General features: G+C 43.4%; 1 protein-coding gene across 2 annotated transcripts in view; it reads left to right on the forward strand.

The window, feature by feature from the left end:
- The first annotated feature begins 5,764 nt into the window (after nucleotides 1-5,764).
- The window catches only part of LOC122863534, a 28,073-nt gene continuing 15,914 nt past the window's right edge, over nucleotides 5,765-17,923 (forward strand). Inside the window, exons 1-2 of one of the 2 annotated variants that reach the window (XM_044170113.1) lie at nucleotides 5,765-7,217; nucleotides 14,553-16,582. In XM_044170113.1, the coding sequence (XP_044026048.1) occupies nucleotides 16,567-16,582 (16 nt within the window). In that variant the 5' untranslated portion in view covers nucleotides 5,765-7,217; nucleotides 14,553-16,566. Of the gene's footprint in view, nucleotides 7,218-13,837; nucleotides 16,583-17,923 lie in introns of those variants that run through there. The other variant, XM_044170112.1, reaches the window with a different exon arrangement.

Here is a 17,923-nt window from a genome sequence, read left to right on the forward strand (position 1 = left end):
CCGAGGCATCGCCAGTAAACGCCCTCGACCTGGTCCAGGCGAGTCCTCGGGGCAACCACAAACCACACCGGATTCCTTGCATGCCTAACACGATCTGCACAATAAAACTATTCCCACCTTAACTCCCTTCTGGTTCGTGTGTCCTGCATTTGGGTTCAGAAAACAGCCTTTGTAACAACTTCAATGATTAATTCATCTAAGCCATCAACCTGTCTCTTAGACCCCATTCCAACTAGGCTGCTCAAAGACATTTTACCCTTAGTTAGCACTTTGTTACTAGATATGATCAATCTGTCTTTATTAAGAAGCTATGTACCACAATCCTTTAAAGTAGCTGTAATTAAACCTCTTGTTAAAAAGCCCACTCTTGATCTAGGGATTTCAGCCAACTATAGACCTATATCTAATCTTCCGTTTCTCTCAAAGATCCTTGAGAAAGCAGTCGTCAATCAGTTGTGTGACTTTCTAAATAACAATAGTTTATTTGAGGATTTTCAGTCAGGATTTAGAGAGTGCATCATAGCACAGAGAGAGCACTGGTGAAAATTACAAATGACCTTTTAATTGCATCAGACAATGGACTTGTCTTTGTACTTGTCTTGTTAGATCTTAGTGCTGCATTCGACACCATTGACCATCACATCCTATTACACAGACTGGAACATTCAATTAGCATTAAAGGAACCGCACTAAGACGGTTTAAATCCTATCTATCAGATCGATCTCATTTGGTACATGTTAACAGTGAGAACTCTGTGCAGGCCAAAGTTAGTCACAGAGTTCCACAAGGTTCTGTGCTTGGACCGATTATATTCACAGTATATAAGCAAAATTATTAGGAAACGCTCCATAAACTTTCGTTTTCGTTTAGAATCTTGTTGTGGAAAATTCAGTGACTCTCCCAGTTGCCATATTGTGCACTTTTCCTATACAGCAGTTCCAGACCATATTCTTTATAATATTATTTACAGAGACCCAACAATCCCCACCCAGAACAAGCACTTGGCAACAGTAGCAAGGAAAAACGTCTATTTAAGAGGCAGAAACCTCAAGCACAGAGAGAGCACAAAACTTCGGGAGAGAGAATATGTCGAGTTAGTAACATGCATTAATGGGATAACAATGCGTACAGATGGGGAGGGAGAGGAGGAGAGAAGTGCATCATGGGAAGTCTCCCGGCAGTCTAGGCCTATAGCAGCATAACTAAGGGATGGTTCAGTACTCACCTGAGCCAGCTCTAACTATAAACTTTATCAAAGAGGAAAGTCTTAAGCCTACTCTTAAATGTGGAGATGGTGTCTGCCTCCTGAACCCAAACTGGGATCTGATTCCACAGGAAAGGAGCTTGATAACTGAAGGCTCTGGCTCCCATTCTACTTTTGGAGACTCTAGGAACCACAAGTAACCCTGCATTTTGGGAGCGGAGTGTTCTAGTCGGTAATAGGGAACTATGAACTCTTTAAGATATAATGGTGCCTGACTATTAAGAGCTGTGTAGGTGAGGAGAAGGACTTTAAATTCTATTCTGGATTTTACAGGGAGACAGTGCAGAGAAGCTAATACTGGAGAAATATGATCTCTTTTCCTAGTTCTTGTCAGTACACGTGCTGCAGCATTCTGGATGAACTGGAGAGTCTTCGGGCAGCCTGATAATAAGGAATTGCAATAGTCCAGCCTAGAAGTAACAAATGCATGCACTAGTTTTTCTGCATCATTTAGAGACAGGATGTTCCTGATTTTTTTTGTAATTTTACATAAGTGAACAAAGGCAGTCCTTGAAGTGTCTTTCATGTGGGAGTTAAAGGTCAAATCCTGATCAAAGATAACTCAGAGGTTCCTTTCGGTGGTGCTGGAGGCCAGAGCAATGCCATCTAGAGTAACTATATCTTTAGATAACGTGTATCGGAGATTTTTAGGGCCAAGTACATAAACGTTAATAATATTGCCTAAAGGAAGCATATATATGGTGAATAGAATTGGTCCAAGTACAAAACCTTGTGGAACTCCATGACTAACTTTGGCATGCATGAGTGATTCATCGTTAACATGTACAAACTGAGATTAGTGCGGTTGCTTTAATGTTAATTAAATGTTCCTGTTGTAGTTTGTCAAGCAGGGAAAGGACCCAAATGCAGACAGGTAGGCAGAGTAGGTGCAGATCAACCATTTAATGATAAGAAACACAAAAAAGGCTTACACAGATTTCAGGCAGTCCAACAGAAGTAAAACAATTCAGACAGGGAGCAGGCAAGCAGTCTCAAACAAAATAAACAAAATCCAACGGTGGACAGGCAAAATACAGGGAACCAACAAACCAGGTCGCTTGACAGAGATGTAACTACGAACTGACACTGAACAAAGGAAAAAACTCATATCAATCCAACAAAGAACAAAAGGAAGAACACAGACTAAATACACTCAGGTAGGGGAGACAACGAGACACAGGTGCAACTAATTAGGGTGTGGCAAACAATTAAAGCTGGAGGGAAAAGCAAACAAAGACAGGAAGTAAAACAATGAGACACACCGGGAGAGGAGAACACTACAAAATAAAACAGAAAATAACAAGACATAAACCCAAAACCATGACAGTTCAAGTCTCTGTAATAGGATGTGATGGTCAATGGTGTTGAATGCAGCTCTAAGATCTAACAAGGCAAGTACAGAGACAAGGCCATTGTCTGATGCAATTAAAAGGTCATTTGTAATTTTCACTAGTGCTGTCTCTGTGCTATTATGTTCTCTAAATCTTGTCTGAGAATTCTCAAATAAGCTATTGTTCTGTAGAACGTCACACAACTGATTAACGACTTTCTCAAGGATCTTAGAGAGAACGGGACGGTTAGATATAGTCAATGAGTCATTCTCAATGATTCTCAATGATTGAGAATGACTTCCGGATGGGAGCCAAAACGTCTTGATTCTGAAAACAGTGTCCAGATGACTACGACTGAAACCTTTTCTACGATAGAACACTCCTGGACGAATGAGGGACTACACCATCTTAGATGAAGAAATCGTTGAAGTTAGGTCGATAGGAGATAGGAGAAAAGCAGCAGGTTTTACAGCTGTTTCTAAGGTTCCTGTCTTTAAGGATAAATTGTTGCCGGTTGAGGGCAGGACGTGATGAATTTTGTCTCTAATAATTAAAATTTTATCATTAAAGAAGCTCATGAAGTCATTACTACTGAGGGCTATAGGAATACAGGGCTCAATAGAGCTGTGACTCTGTCATCCTGGCTACAGTGCTGCAAAGAAACCTGTGGTGGTTCTTATTTTCCTCTATTAATGACGAGTAGTAGGCTGCTCTGGCATTATGGAGGGCTTTCCTGTATGTTTTTTAGACTATCTTCCTAGACTAAACCAGATTCTTTCAGATTGGAGGAACGCTATTTCCTTTCAAGTTTTCAGAATCAGAATCAGAATCAGAAATACTTTATTGATCCCCGTAGGGAAACTCTTTGTTACAGTAGTTCGTCTTTACGTCAGTGCACACAGGAGAAAGTACTAGAAAACGATATGATACACTATAAACACTATAAAACAGGTCAGAAATAAATTAAGTATCATGTCGGTATAAGTATAAGATAAACTAAGTGTCAAGTACCAAGTGGGTTTACTGGTTGATGATGAAAGTACAGTCTAATACAATGTAACTCCTTATGTAATAAATAATATCAATAAGCGGGGGTGCATGTACTGTCGAAGAGTAATTGAGGTATATAGTTTCGTGATGTTTGCTTTAACTTGGGTGGATTAGGGTGTTAGACATGCAGCTAAACATGTCATCACTGGTCAGGTGTGGCAAGGGCCCAGAGAAAACTAGGGAATCCGACATTGCCTTAGCATATGCATACACCAACATTAATTTTAGTGACCTCCAAACGTGAATAACAATCTTACTGTATTTACGCTTATCCTTAGCCAGCAGTTTTAAATACAGTAGTATTCAATGTCGCCCGCTCTTGGCCCTCAGAATGTAGCCGCCAATACTCAGAGTTGGTTTCTCAGCGGGTGTGTCGCTGAGTGGGGAGAACACCTCTGGTTGGTCCGCACCGGCTACTGGCTAACTACAGCAGCTAACGAATTAGAAGAACTTCTGTTTTGTGTACCACGTCAACCCAGTGAAGCAGGATGCAATACAGAAGGAAGTTGAGTATCTCCTGGAAAATGGCTTTACTGTGCCATGTTCCAGCCCCTGGAGCTCACCTTCACTTCTGGTCCAAAAATATGACCAAACTCCTAGTTTCTGCAATGATTACCGCAAAGTGAACGCCGTTACTAAGCCAGACTCATTTCCTGCCTTTTGGGTTAAGAAATGCTCCTTCCACTTTCCAAAGGCTGATGAATACGGTTCTTTCTGGTTGAGTTGCAGGTGGCAGCTGGTGATTGGACTGAAGTTTGATGGCGCCTACTTTAAAATGGCGCCTGCCGATGCCAGTTTCGCTTTGTCTCTTTCCTGGCTCCCAACTGTGACCGTGCTGTGCTGCCAAGTGATCACCCATTTAGTGTTATTAGGCTGATCTCGGTTGTACATATTGTAAATATGTACATTCCCTGATTTCATGTGATTCTAGTTTCTATTCTGTTTAAGGGTTTTGCCATTTTTTATTGTGGTTTGTTTAGTATTTTTATTCTTTTATTGCTGTATTTTTATGTGTTCTTGGCTTGCTATGTGAAGCACTTTGTAACTTTGTTTTGATAAAGATATTATTATTAAATATCTTCTAAAAGAGCAGTCCTGGTAGCTGTGGGGGTGAGAAGCACTTTTTGTTGACCTTTTTTCTCTTGTTTATGTTATCAAGGTAGGTAAGATGCCTGTATTTTATTTTGTTTTCTTTTTCTGAAGATAGGTAAGTTAGTTATTAATATTATAGATTGTTTTGTTTATTGTTTTGGCTGTGCTCTCCTTGATGCTGATACTACCATGATTGATGAATAAATCATTTCTGTTTAGAGTGCATCTGCTGTGGCACTGGTCATCCTTGGGTTTGGGGAAAGAGGGGAATCACTTTATGCTATGCTCTGGTTTTCCCCTGGGCCGGGCATAACCTAAATTGTGACTTCATTCAAGCAAGTTCCTGCTCATTGCTGACCTCATCACAAATCACAAACTACAGTTGCAGCAGCCAGTATAACTTTCTTCTACAATGAACTGGTGCATCCTCTTGACAAAGTTTCTCACGGATGCCGTCCATCCGTGGGTTTTGGGGGCGAATCACGGCCAGTGACTCACAGCCACCTCCCTCTTACTCCTGATTTGATATGTCATCTGCATTGTTTGAGATTGTATAAGCCTGTGTCCCAATGCCAAACCAGTGCCCAGGCACTTTTCTATGTTCTGTGCTTCATTGGTATGCCACTGAAACCTGTTCAAAATCTTTAAATTAATTTATCAGATAGCGATATCTAATTTCTGATTTAGCATTTCATTCTAGTCACTATGGTGTCTTAAGCATTTAAATGTGGAGTTGCTTGCGCTGTAATCGTGGCTTGCACATATTCTCTGATACATCATGCATATAACTGGTTTATACTTGTACTTTCACAGTTATCCTGCAGCTCACTGCCCTCTTTTGATTTTATTTTATCAGGTATATCTGGTCACAACTGACATTCACGTTATCATATCATATTAATCATATATCATATGATTATATCATATCATATTAAATCATTCTGCTTCTGCTCCACCAGTCTCAAATCAACACTTAAAACACTGTCCTGTGTCGGCCAATCCTGAGCTGTGGGGGGTGTGGTCTAGTTAATCACAGCTGTTTCTTATCACTTTGATTCTCAGTCCAAACAAACATGCAATGTAACAGCAAATCCATAAAATCATGCAATAATAACTCCATAAAACCATATGTAAAACATATACAAACGCTGACAAAACCCAAACGGAATAATATGTTAGGATCAAGTGAATCAAAACTTAAAAGCTAGCTTAAAAGAATATCCCACTCTGACAATATAATGAAGACACACTGGGAAAATAGAATTGTCTCCTCCTTAAAAACAGAACAAGAACTCCTGAGTGTTACTCGTCTTCACAGTATGTGCATGATTTCAAACATATTTCTCTAAAGTGATAGAGATGCTCCGGCACATCATGGAAATTAACTTTGATTGCGGCTGTAAAACTGCCATAGGGACGTCTCTTGCAAGTGGATATGATTGGAATCAGACTGGTGTTTGATATTTGTTAGAAACCGGCAGGAATTAAAGTCGCACCATATGAAGCAATTTTAATTACTCTACCCAAACATGGTGGCAATGGGACTCCCGCATCCTCTCTGAATGGCAGTGCAGGATGGAGATTATTTCAAGCCCACAGCACATCAAATTAATGACAATATGAAGGATCTTGTGGTCAGCGCTTACACATTACATCAGTGTCTCCACCGGCCAGTGTGTGTGAGCGGTGTGTGTTTGCTTATGTGCATATGGCCAGGATGCGCAGCGAATCCCTTCAAGTATCTCCTAATTAGACCCAGCACGACCTTCCTGCTCTCACACAGTGTACTATTTCACTCTTCACCCAATTATTTTAATCCTCTGATTGCTCAGACAGCAATTGGTCTGAGAGTCTACAGAGACAGATACTGCTGGGGAGATGAGTGTGTCTGGAAATGTGGACACATCAGCCACCACAGTGGTCTGATCACCAGGTCCTCTGCCCCCAGGGCTCTGTAGTTCCGGCCTGCTGTGTGCTCCACTGGGGTTACTCCGCCTAAAATAAGATGTCCACTTATAATGTGGAAAACTTTAACATAAAATTGCCTTCATTTCAAATTAAACCCCAATGTCACCACTCAAGCAGATAGACGATCTAATTAATTACAGTAGAAACAGACATATTTCTAGGTATTATACAGCAATTACATCATACATTCGTCAGGATATGCCTGTATAATGAAATACAATGGAGTCCCTCTTGGTTAATTATGATGACCATGCTGTATACGGTAGCAGGGAAAGTCACTTTAATAAAGGTTAGGAATCTGATCTGTGCTTGAAGCGGCATATGGAGACACAAAGAAAGACATCTCACTTCTTCACTGTCACTCAAACACTGCTAGGACTGAGCACAGTTAAAGCGTCTGTCGACATTCCTTTGTTATTGTTTCTGCTGTGGACCTCAGCACAAAGGAAACCATTTTATGCATCACATTGAAGAGGATACTGTGTCATTTTTCAGCACTTCAAGTCAAAGGGTGAGTAATGTGATAAAGCTTCTTCTTTTTCAAATGTCAACGCAGTAGGGTGGGGGTGTACATCACACTCACCTAAAATTCCCACAGAGGCTCATCTAATTGATGTAGTAGCATTATATCCTGAGGTTCATAATCCATCTGCAACTGTAGTGTCATTTTCATTCCAGTGTCCCCCAACCCCATGTTTTTATTTTCTAGCTTTCCTAGCTAGTTGTGGGTGAGTCCCATTACATTTTAAACATATTTTAACTCTGCTCAATACAAAGTATAATCAATTACTTAAGTTCAATTTAAAGCTGCACTAATCAGCATTTTTATGTTAAAGACGTAAATGACTGTGTGCAATGTGAAAGGTGACCACAGTACTATCCATTGCACCTATTTATAAACAAACACACTCATTTCTATCACTCTGCTGTACTATTGGCAGCATGTAATCTTCTTTTTGTAAAAATTTCTCTGTCTTTCTGACATTCTTCATATATTCCTCAGCACCGCAAGCCTCATGGAACACAGACAGGGACCTAAATGGTAGCGTAAAGTATTGTCAATAAGTAAGTTGTGAAAAATGTATCACTGGGTTCACTTCAGCAGTTTGAGGATAAAAGGTGGGATAAATGAAAGATAGTCTGAACCTCCCAGATAGGGTGAAGAATAAGAGGTGAGGATTAAGGACTTGAGAGGGTGACATGGGACCACTGCTCTCTGTCTGTACACAAATGGAACGAGGGCTCTGCTCTTCCTCAAATATTATTACCCTACTCTGCGGCTAAAGCCATTAGCAATAAATACAATGAAAATTATGTGACCATAAACAGCATCTTGACAGCAGCAGAGAGTGTTACCACAGTGTTCTGTCTCTCGCAGGGATAGTCACATTAATCTTAAAGTTTCCACACTATGTGTGAATTCATGTGAGATTCCATTTTGCAATGGGCGATTGACAAAATAATAAACAGCTAATTTGAATCACCTGGCCTCCTTTGTGTTATGTTATGGCAGATGAAGATAAAAACATTATCATGACATGCTGATAAGATCTGAATTGCTTTTCCCCATCAGATAACATGCTACTATGATTATCAGAGACATCTTGTCATCTTGACTGAAAAGTAAGGGTGACCTTAAACATCATGTGTCCTGTGGAAGCAGGGTTACAAGTCCTCCAAACTAAAGGACAAAATATGTTATTTGACATGGGCTACCAAATCAACCCATATCAGCATTTTTTGATCTGACAACTCTATTAGCAGGACAATATCATTTGTCAGTGCCTTCCAAAATGCAATTATCACTACACAGTATGATGTGCCAAAAGTTACAAGCATGATCCACATGACTGGTATCTGATCTTAACCACTGCTGTGGTTAGGGTTTAGTTAGGTTTAGGCACATAAACTACTTGGCTAATGAACAATGGAGGTTGTAGTTCAAGACTCAAGGCCAGTGTATGCTTGAAACATACAAAGTGTCATATAGCCACATCTGAATGGCCACACTCAAAGGCTAGGGAAAAGCCTGCCATCATTGAGAGGGGCAAACGTGATGAATCATACAAATGGGGATTTTGGCGCACAATTTTAAATAGCACAGGAAAAGTAATGTGGCGACTTCGGCTTGAGTCAACTGTTCCTGTTCCAATCTGTTCCTCTCGCTCTCAGCGGCAGCAAGATGAGATTTTCCTCACAACCGCTTGGCTTGGTTGTGATTGCAATGCGGTGTTAGCGTCGTCACACACCCCTCGTCTGGTTGGGCGTGCAGGGCTCAGAGTTTCTTCAGCTCTAACTTGGGGTAGCACACAGACATCAATTCTTTTTCTTAAAATTTGGCAGGATCCTGTCCTTAAGCAAGTTCATCGGCTCCTGTGTTGCAGCTTCAGGAGCTCAGCTGGTCTGCAGTGTGTTTATCCCCACTCCTCTGGCCCACAAACCAGGGGGAGAGGAACTGAAGTTGACTAGTGAACAAAACCAGGGTCAAAACAAAAGAGCCATCCCTGGGGTCACTCTTGACTTTGTAGTCTTCTATACACGAAGCCTCACCACTCCCACTCTAACTATCTCTAACTCTATCTTGTCCTAATTATTTCTTTCCTAAAGAATTAATACAGTTTATTACATGTCTAATGCTTCTATGTTCAAAACTGGACCTCCTCAGTTGATGAAAGGATACTAAACACATTTTATTAATACAGATATCATTAACTTATCAGAAGTTAATAGACAGTGTTTAACCCACGTGTAAATGTCATAAATGCAAGTGGGGGCAGACACATCTACACCTTGAGTGTATGTGAGATTTGGCATTCCAACCTACATTTTGTCTTATTGCAAGCTATGATAAATGTTCTGGTAAGCCATGTACACATTTACAATTTTTGCATCTTTTGTTTTTTCACCTTTATTTATTCAGGGAGTTTCACTGAGAGGCCAGCAGCTCGACTGGAGCAGTTGGGGTTAAGGGTCTTGCTCAAGGGCACCTCAGTGGTGGTAACAAGGGAGGGCAAGCGCTGCTTTTTCATTTTCCTCACCCAGATTTATCCTCTCAGTCCAGGGGATTGAATAGAAGACCTTGCGGTCACAAGCTCGCTTCTCTAAACTTTAGGCCACCACTGCCCCGTCACTAGCTACTCTAAATGAGTCTAAACACACCATATAGGCTACAACTAGTGGAGTGAGGACAGAATGAAGCTATCATTACCCACCACGATAGGCTAATAAAAATGTCAAGTAACTATAGACATATATTTAAGGTTAAGAAAAACAAGAAATCAGTTTAAAATATTCTTTCAAATATGTCACTAGGGTTGAAGGCAAGGGCCTACACTAATGAAAGTATGTCCCAAATTACCAAATATGCTGCTAACAAATAGTTTTGTGTCACTACAATGAAATGGTGGGCCATGCTTTGTAAAAATTTCAAACACACTTCATTTCAGCTCAACTGGTAGAACGCGTGCCCCATGTACAAGGCTGAATCCATATCAAACTGATTTCCAGCAGCAGCAAAATGTGTGTTGAAAGCATGGCAAATCTCTGATGTCTTTTATTTATTTGGCAGTCATTAAACGTAAAATGAGAAGGAATAGATATAGAGGATTTGTTTTTGTATGTCCTGGTTCTGAACTGGGAGCCGGCTTCAGAACAGCAGAACAGGGAGCCGACGCCGGGACATCAGGACAGAGAGCCGACGACGGGACATCAGGACAGGGAGCTGGCGACGGGACAGCTGGACTGGAGGCCGTGGCGCAGGCGAGCAGCTGGGAGGCGGAGCTGGTGAGCAGCTGGGCGGCGGAGCTTCGGTGCAGGCAGGTAGTGGGTTGGTAGACTGGAGAGTGGTCGGTAGAGGTGCGGGCTGAGGACTGGCTGATGACTTGAGGGCCAATCTCCTTCCTAAGTAGTGTTGCGAATCTGCTCAAAGAGTTGAGGATGGCAGGTAGTGGGCTAGCCGGCTCAGGACAGGCAGGATCAGGACAAGAGGGTAGCAGGCTAGCTGGCTCAGGACAGGATCAGGACAGGCAGGTAACAGGCTGGCTGGCTCAAAACAGGCAGGCTGCAGGCTCACGAATCCAAGCCTAATCGACTGTAAGGCAGGCTGAGAAGCAGGCTGGAGGGCAGCAGACTGGAGGCTAGCAGGGTGAGATCCAGGGGTGTTGAGGAAGTCCTTAGCCCACCCAGATAAAAAAATCCTCAGCCAAGGCTTGTTGACACTTCTCTGCATGCCACAGACAGTGCTGCCTCTGTCCTCCCTACTAGGGACCCTCCTCCAGCTACCTTCAAGGCACAGGAGGGTGTAAGACAAATCATTAAGTTCTTCCTTGAAACATCCACCTGCTGCCATATTTGGCCAGTTCGTATTGACAGGGCTGGTGCAAGCAGGGTAACAGGAATACAGGAGAAGGACCCAAATGCAGACAACTGAGGCAGAGCTAGTGAATTTTGCAGTTTAGTGAATTTATTCACACATAAGGTAAGCTACACCTTATGGGATGGTGAGGCAGGCAAAGGTCAAATCCAAAGAGCAGTCATACACAAGCAAACAAATCCAGTAAGGAGCAGGAAGGTATCCAAAGTCCAATAAAGAGGCAACAGGTCAAACATGCAGATAAGGCAGGCAGAAAAAGGGAACCAAGACAAGAAGCACACAGCAACATAACATAACCAACTGGCAAGGAACAAAGGAAGTAAACTGATAAGGAGATAAGATGCAGGTGGGGAGATTGATTGGGAAGCCAAATTAGAGGTGTATGTGTATGATCTGTTTAGGATGACGGTGCCAAATTAGAAGGAGTTAGTTAGCATGCAAAGACTTAAACTAACATCAACTTAAAGTGTTTAAATTAACACTTTTAATTAAGGCTACCAAATTAACCTCACCTCAGTATGTGTCAGACCTCATTTGAATCTAAGACTCTCCATGCCACTCGGCATAACACCTTTATCTCCATTCTCCAAGCGATCTCCCTGTCTCCAGCTAGTTCTTCCGCCTACAGACTTACCTCTCTTAATATCCACCATATCTGGCTGTCATTCAATAAAAGAACGTTCTGTGTCCATCCCGGTGTCCCCTGCCTGTCTGTTCCATAGCAGAAGGTCGGACCTACTGAAGGGATGACAGCCTCGAGCCCCAATGGACCCTTCCTGGACCTGGAGGAGATGGTCCAACAATATCTCCTCACCCATCCTTCACCACCTCTGGCGGATAGCGAGGTGATGCAATCAGGTACCTTCTCAGGCTCAGCAGAAGAGTGCGAGGAATTTTTGGTGAGGTGTTGCCTGGTTTTCAAACTGTATGCACCCCAGTTTCCTACTGAATGATCCAAGGTGACCTTCTTGGTTCTCTGGCTAGTCGGCCCGGCACGTTGCTGGGCAGGATCCCTAAGGTCACAACACGAGACCATCCTCAACTGTCCCGTCGTCGGCTCCCTGTCCTGATGTCCTGGCGGCGGCTCCCTGTCTTGCTGTTTTGAAGCCGGCTCCCAGTCCTGAAGGCGGGAACCCCCTGGAGGTCTGCAGCAAAGGCATGGACCCTCTGGAGGCCGGAGGCGGGAACCCCCTGGAGGACTGCGGCTAAGGCGGGAACCCCCTGGAGGCTTGCCAACCAGCTCAGGAGCCAGCGACGGTGCAGGGAGCCGGTGTTTGGAGATCAGGACTGAGAGCCGGCTTTGGAACGGCTCTCAGTCCTGACGCCGGTTGGCAAGTCTCCAGGGGGTTCCCGCCTTTACCGCAGACCTCCAGGGAATTCTCATCTCTGACCTCAGGAGGGTCCACGCCTTCACGGCAGACCTCCAGGAGGTGCCAACATTCATCGCAGACCTCGAGGGGGTTCCTGCCTTCATCGCAGTCAGCCTCCTGTGATCTTCATCCTATGCCACAAGCACTCCGCCAGACCTCCAGATGGTATTGATCTTCATTGCAGATCACATGGGGTCAGCTCTTCACCTGTCAAGCCCCGGGCCATCCACCCGAGGTCCCCAGCTCCTCGCCTGTCCAATCCCCGGGCCGTCCGCCCGAGGTCCCCAGCTCCTCGCTTGTCCAATCCCGGGCCGGCCGCCCGAGGTCCCGAGCTCCGTACCAGGCCAGTCCCCGGTTCATCCGCCCGGGATCCTCCGTAACACCCAGGACCGGGTTCATGGTCGTCAACACAGGACTACCTGCTCCACATCTGTCCAAGCTCCTGGTTGTCAGTCCGACATTCCCTGCTCCACACCTGTCCAAGCTTCTGGTTGTCAGCCTGAGACTCCCCGATCCACACCGGTCCAAACTCCTGGTCGTCCATCCGAGGCTTCCCAGTTCCACACCTGCTCAGGCTCCGGCTGGCCACACGGATCAACCCGCTCCCCATGGTGGAGGACGACCACCACGTTGGCAGGGTTTTTTGACCCTCAGGTGCTGGCCGTGGAGGGGGGGGGGTACTGTAAGGGATACTCCAGGCTCCACTACCCACTAATTATCCACACCTGTTCCCAATCACACTCCTGCTCCACATTAGCTCCCAATCAGTGTCACCATAAAAGCCCTGCACTCACCTCAGTATGTGCCCGACCTCGTTTGACTCTAGGACTCCATGCCACTCGGCATAACGCCTATATCTCCCTTCTCCAAGCGATCTCCCTGTCTCCAGCTAGTTCTTCCGCCTACAGACTTCCCTCTCTTAATATCCACCATATCTGGCTGTTATTCAATAAAAGAACGTTCTGTGTCCATCCCGGTGTCCGGCGTGTGAACGCAGCCTGAGATCCTTGGGCAAGACCCTTTTGGCTGTTAAGTACAGACTCAAAACTTGTGTGCTTTTTCTATTGGGGTGCCTGTACTTTGGAATGGCCTGCCTGAGGAACTTAGGCTAGCAAAATCAGTTTCCTCTTTTAAATCCCTTCTAAAAACACACTTCTATAAACTGGCTTTTATGTGATCTTGTATGTATAGTTTGATCTGTTCTTAATAGTATCTCTGTTTGTTGGTGTATTTTTAGCTGTATCTGTTTACCTCATATTACCTTTATTCTTATGTATTGCTACTGTTTTGGTTTTTACTGTAGGTAAAGCACTTTGTAAACATTGTTTTTAGAAAAGTGCTAAAGAAATAAAGTTAGAATTATTATTATATGCCTTCGAGTAGAGCCTATCCCAAAGTGTGCACACTTATTCCCTTTACTACAAAGACATGCCAAACACACTAAATTCTTGAAGAGAGATCACAGAGCCAGTCTGATGAGACTATGATAGCACTGTGGCCTTCCAGAACAGGTATAACCACTTTTGCTTTGAGACATGGTCGTATGACATGTTGTACGAACTAGATAGTTTGAGGCCCCAAGAGGCTTTGTGGCATTATGACAATATCCAACTATTTCTGCCTGTGCTTCTTAGAGATAGTAGTCAAAAATGCTTATGACCACAAGAGATCCTTGTCAGTTAGTCATAAACATAGTTTGTTTTAGGCATTTAAACAAACTACCCATGCTGTCATTTTGTCATGTCTTAGAAATAACATTTTTACTATTCAGGCTAACAAGTTCTGTTCATCACCTTAAAACTTGAGAAAAATGGCATGATCCTGCCAGTCTCCTCTGTCTCTCTGTTATCTGTCTTTGTCTATGTGTCTGTATGTGTGTCTGTCTGTCTGGGCGCAACTACGCCGGTTCCTCCTATCACCTGCCACACACCTGAAGCCCATCTACAATCAAGATGCTGCAGTACTTATACCCCAGCTCTTCACTCCAGTCTTCGCCAGATCATCAGTTTACCTTTGCAGTAACCGAATGGCTCACGCCAAGTATCTTGCTTTGTATTCCTTGCTTCATGTGTTTTGACCCAACTCACTGTCTTCCTGTGTTCAGGTCCACCTTGACTCTGTAAGTTTCCTGCCTGCCTGACTCGCTCTCAGCCTCGCCTAGATGAACCCCGGAAATCCACGTGTCATCATCTACAACTGCTCTGTTCCTTCCACACCAGTTACTCCTGTCTGCTCACAGAACCATCATCACTGATCACGCTGAACTGAAATAAAACTGTGTTCACTTCCTACTAATCTCTTTGAGTCTGTATTCTGGGTCCAGCTCTGTCTGTGTATCGTAACAAAGAGTTTTCTCTTCAGTTTGACTTAGAGTGAACCCCATATAACCTTCTATTAAGCCATTTTTATTTGCAAAGTGATCCAGTTGTGGATTGAGAAGGCAATTCATGCAGCAAATTAATATATTCTAATCCCTTAAACTGTTTGACACTTCTCACAGAATGAATTTTTTTAGAATCATCTTAATTTCAAAGATTTCAAACCACTCAGGGAATTCATCCTACTGGCCTTGAATGGAAGGGTTAGAAAGTTGTCAACATGGCATGTCTCTGTCCCCTCTTTTTTCTGTCCCTCCAGCCTAAGGTAAAGCTGCCCCCTCCAAATAAACCCAATAAAGCTGTACAATACACGTGTGCCTTTGAAGAGCGTGTAAGGGTTATAGTGTTTTTTTTTTTTAGCTTTTTTCCCCCAAGACTGTGACGTGTGCCTATGGGCCCTTGCTAGTAGAGGAGTGATTGTGGAGCCAGCCCCACTCAATAATTTCCTAATGTCAGTGCATAGGACTGGGGACCCACTGACCGTTCTCTTAAATCGAGTCTGATGTGACCTCGATTTAACTCAGAGGCCCATCAGTGTCGGCACCCAAGGTGGTGTCCGATCTTGTGACACTGAGGATGTCAAGTAGCTGGGAACTGTCAGAAATAAGGTCTGAGAGTGCACAACTGACACAGGGAAAGAAAAAATATAACACACACACACACACCTATAGCAGTCTAGCCTTTACTAGACTAAAAAGGCAGGCGTGTCAGCAGGAGCTAGGCATGCATGTGTCGTATTTCACCTTAGTGTCATGAACATTGCCATAGGTGTATTAGAGAGAGTAAGCTGTTTTCATGATGTGAGCGGGTCTATGTTTATATGAATACATAAAATATGTGAAAACCATCAGACTACAGTGTGAGTGTGACAATAGGATTTCCTTTCAACGAAACCCAATAGCTCATTTAACAAAATAATCAGCTTATACATGGAGAGCAATGCCTCTCCTCTCGGGTTCAAAATTATGATAATATGAGTGTGTGTGTGTGTGTGTTTGTGTTTGAATACTGTATTTATGTATTCAGGCATGTGCATACCGATTAGCATGTACAATCACACATGCATAAACAAAGTCTATGGACACCCAAACATTATACCCATATGTGATTTTTGAACATGTCACTTCAAAACCATGAGCATCAATGTATTGCTGTAACAGCCTCAACCTGCAGCCAGGATTTGCTCCCATTCAGCAACAAGAATATTAGTGAGGTCCAACACTGATGTTGGGCGATAAGGTCTGTCTCGCAGTCAGCTTTCCAGTTCATCCCAAAGGTGTTGGATGGGGTTGAACTCAGAACTTTGTGCAGCCCAGTCAAGTTCTTCCACACCAAACTGGGAAAAACTATTTCTTTATGGAGCTGGCTTTGTGCACAGGGGCATTGTCAAGTTGAAACCGTTATGGTTTTGGGTTTTAGTTTAGTTATTTCCTGTTTTATTTTGAAATACTTCTCATTGTTTCTTAGTTAACTTCACTTCTTGTCTTTATGCGTTTTACCGCCTGTGTAATTGTCTGCCCTGATTAGTTTCACCTGTCTCTCATTATCCTTCCTCCTCTAGTGTATTTAGTCTGTGTGTTCCCTTGTTTCAGTGCCAGTTCGTCTTTGCATTGCAGCCTTTTCCCTAGTGTGTTCCTGATGTTTGGACTTTTGCTTTGGTTTACCTAGTTTGTGGCTTTTTGGATTTGACCTGCTTCCTATCGGATTTGTTTGGACTGCTTCTCTTGTCTTGACTTTAGCATGTTTCATCATCCATGTAAGCCTTTTGTTCATATTCATTGTGCCATTAAGTCATTTAACTGTACCAGATCCGCCTCTGAGTCTGCGTTTGGGTCCTACTCCTCGTGTTACCCTACTCACCCAAACCGTGACAGAAAAAGAAAAGGGACAAACAGTTGACACAAAGTTGGAACAACACTATTTTCTAAAATATTAATGATGTAACATTAAGTCTTCCTTAATTGGAACCAAGGGACCAATCCCAAACCATTAAGAACCAGCTCCAGACCAAAAGTATGTTGTCATTAGCTGGCCATATAGTGTATTAACAATGGCTCAAATGTAAAAAGGGTTGCTTGCAGTGACAAACCCACAGAGAATAATCACCAACTCTGCAATACCCCCAAGCTTGGTGGAACCTTTTTGCTTCTTAACTCATTGTTTCGGTTTTCCGGCCTTCAAACTCTGCTCTTTTCAATCTGTGGACATACAGTACATGTATCTCACCCTAATAACCTATTGAAGTTTAGCTTTAAGATAGAATATTAGCATATTTTGTGTAGTCAGTTATAGGACCTCTTTCTTGGCATACCACTATTCTCATGTATCTAGTATGCTTACCTCACAAGATAGGAGTGTGTAAAATCATGATGGGCACCTTGGGGGAAATGAATACGCTGAGGATTTAAGGTGACCCACATCTGGGAAGATGATCCCAACCCCCAGCCCCTGAGGCACGGCTCTTTCCCCTTAAGGTCATAAATTATGCATTAGCTGGTAACCATAAGTTCAAACCTCAACAGGGACATAAAAGTAGAAATGGTATAGTTTCCATTCCAATGATGATGCTTTAGATGCAGAGATGGTATGTGTTGAAGGAATATTGCTTCTGAGCTGGATGCATTGTTTTGTTCATTTTTTTTATTTTCATTTGGGTTGGGTTTTGATCCAAGCAGGGAAAGCACTCCTGTGGGAAAACACTGTTTCTCTGGCTAGAGAAAATAGACAATAAGGCAGCATGTGAAGAATCAGCCGTCGGGCACCAGATGGGGTCTGGACATACAGTGTGCTCAGTGAGAGGGAGTGGGAGGAGGTGGTTCTGAGGAGTGCTGGGCACACAGACAACCTGCTAACGAAAGTGAAAGTTGATGGCTTATTTCCTCTCCATCCTGCTCGCCCAGCAGGCTTTTGAATCCAATGGTTTGTGCTCCAACTCGCCCCCATCAACATCTGTCTTTAGGGCTCAGAGGAGAAATCATCTCCTGATGCAGCTGGCATCGGGCTGCTTCCAAACTTCACATGTTAGTGATTATTCCTCAACTAGTTGTGTCAAAAGCAGGAAAATGATGGTCTTCAAGGGGGCAAGGATTAGTCCATG

This window comes from Siniperca chuatsi, linkage group LG16 (genome assembly GCF_020085105.1).
Source record: "Siniperca chuatsi isolate FFG_IHB_CAS linkage group LG16, ASM2008510v1, whole genome shotgun sequence".
NCBI lineage: Eukaryota > Metazoa > Chordata > Actinopteri > Centrarchiformes > Sinipercidae > Siniperca > Siniperca chuatsi.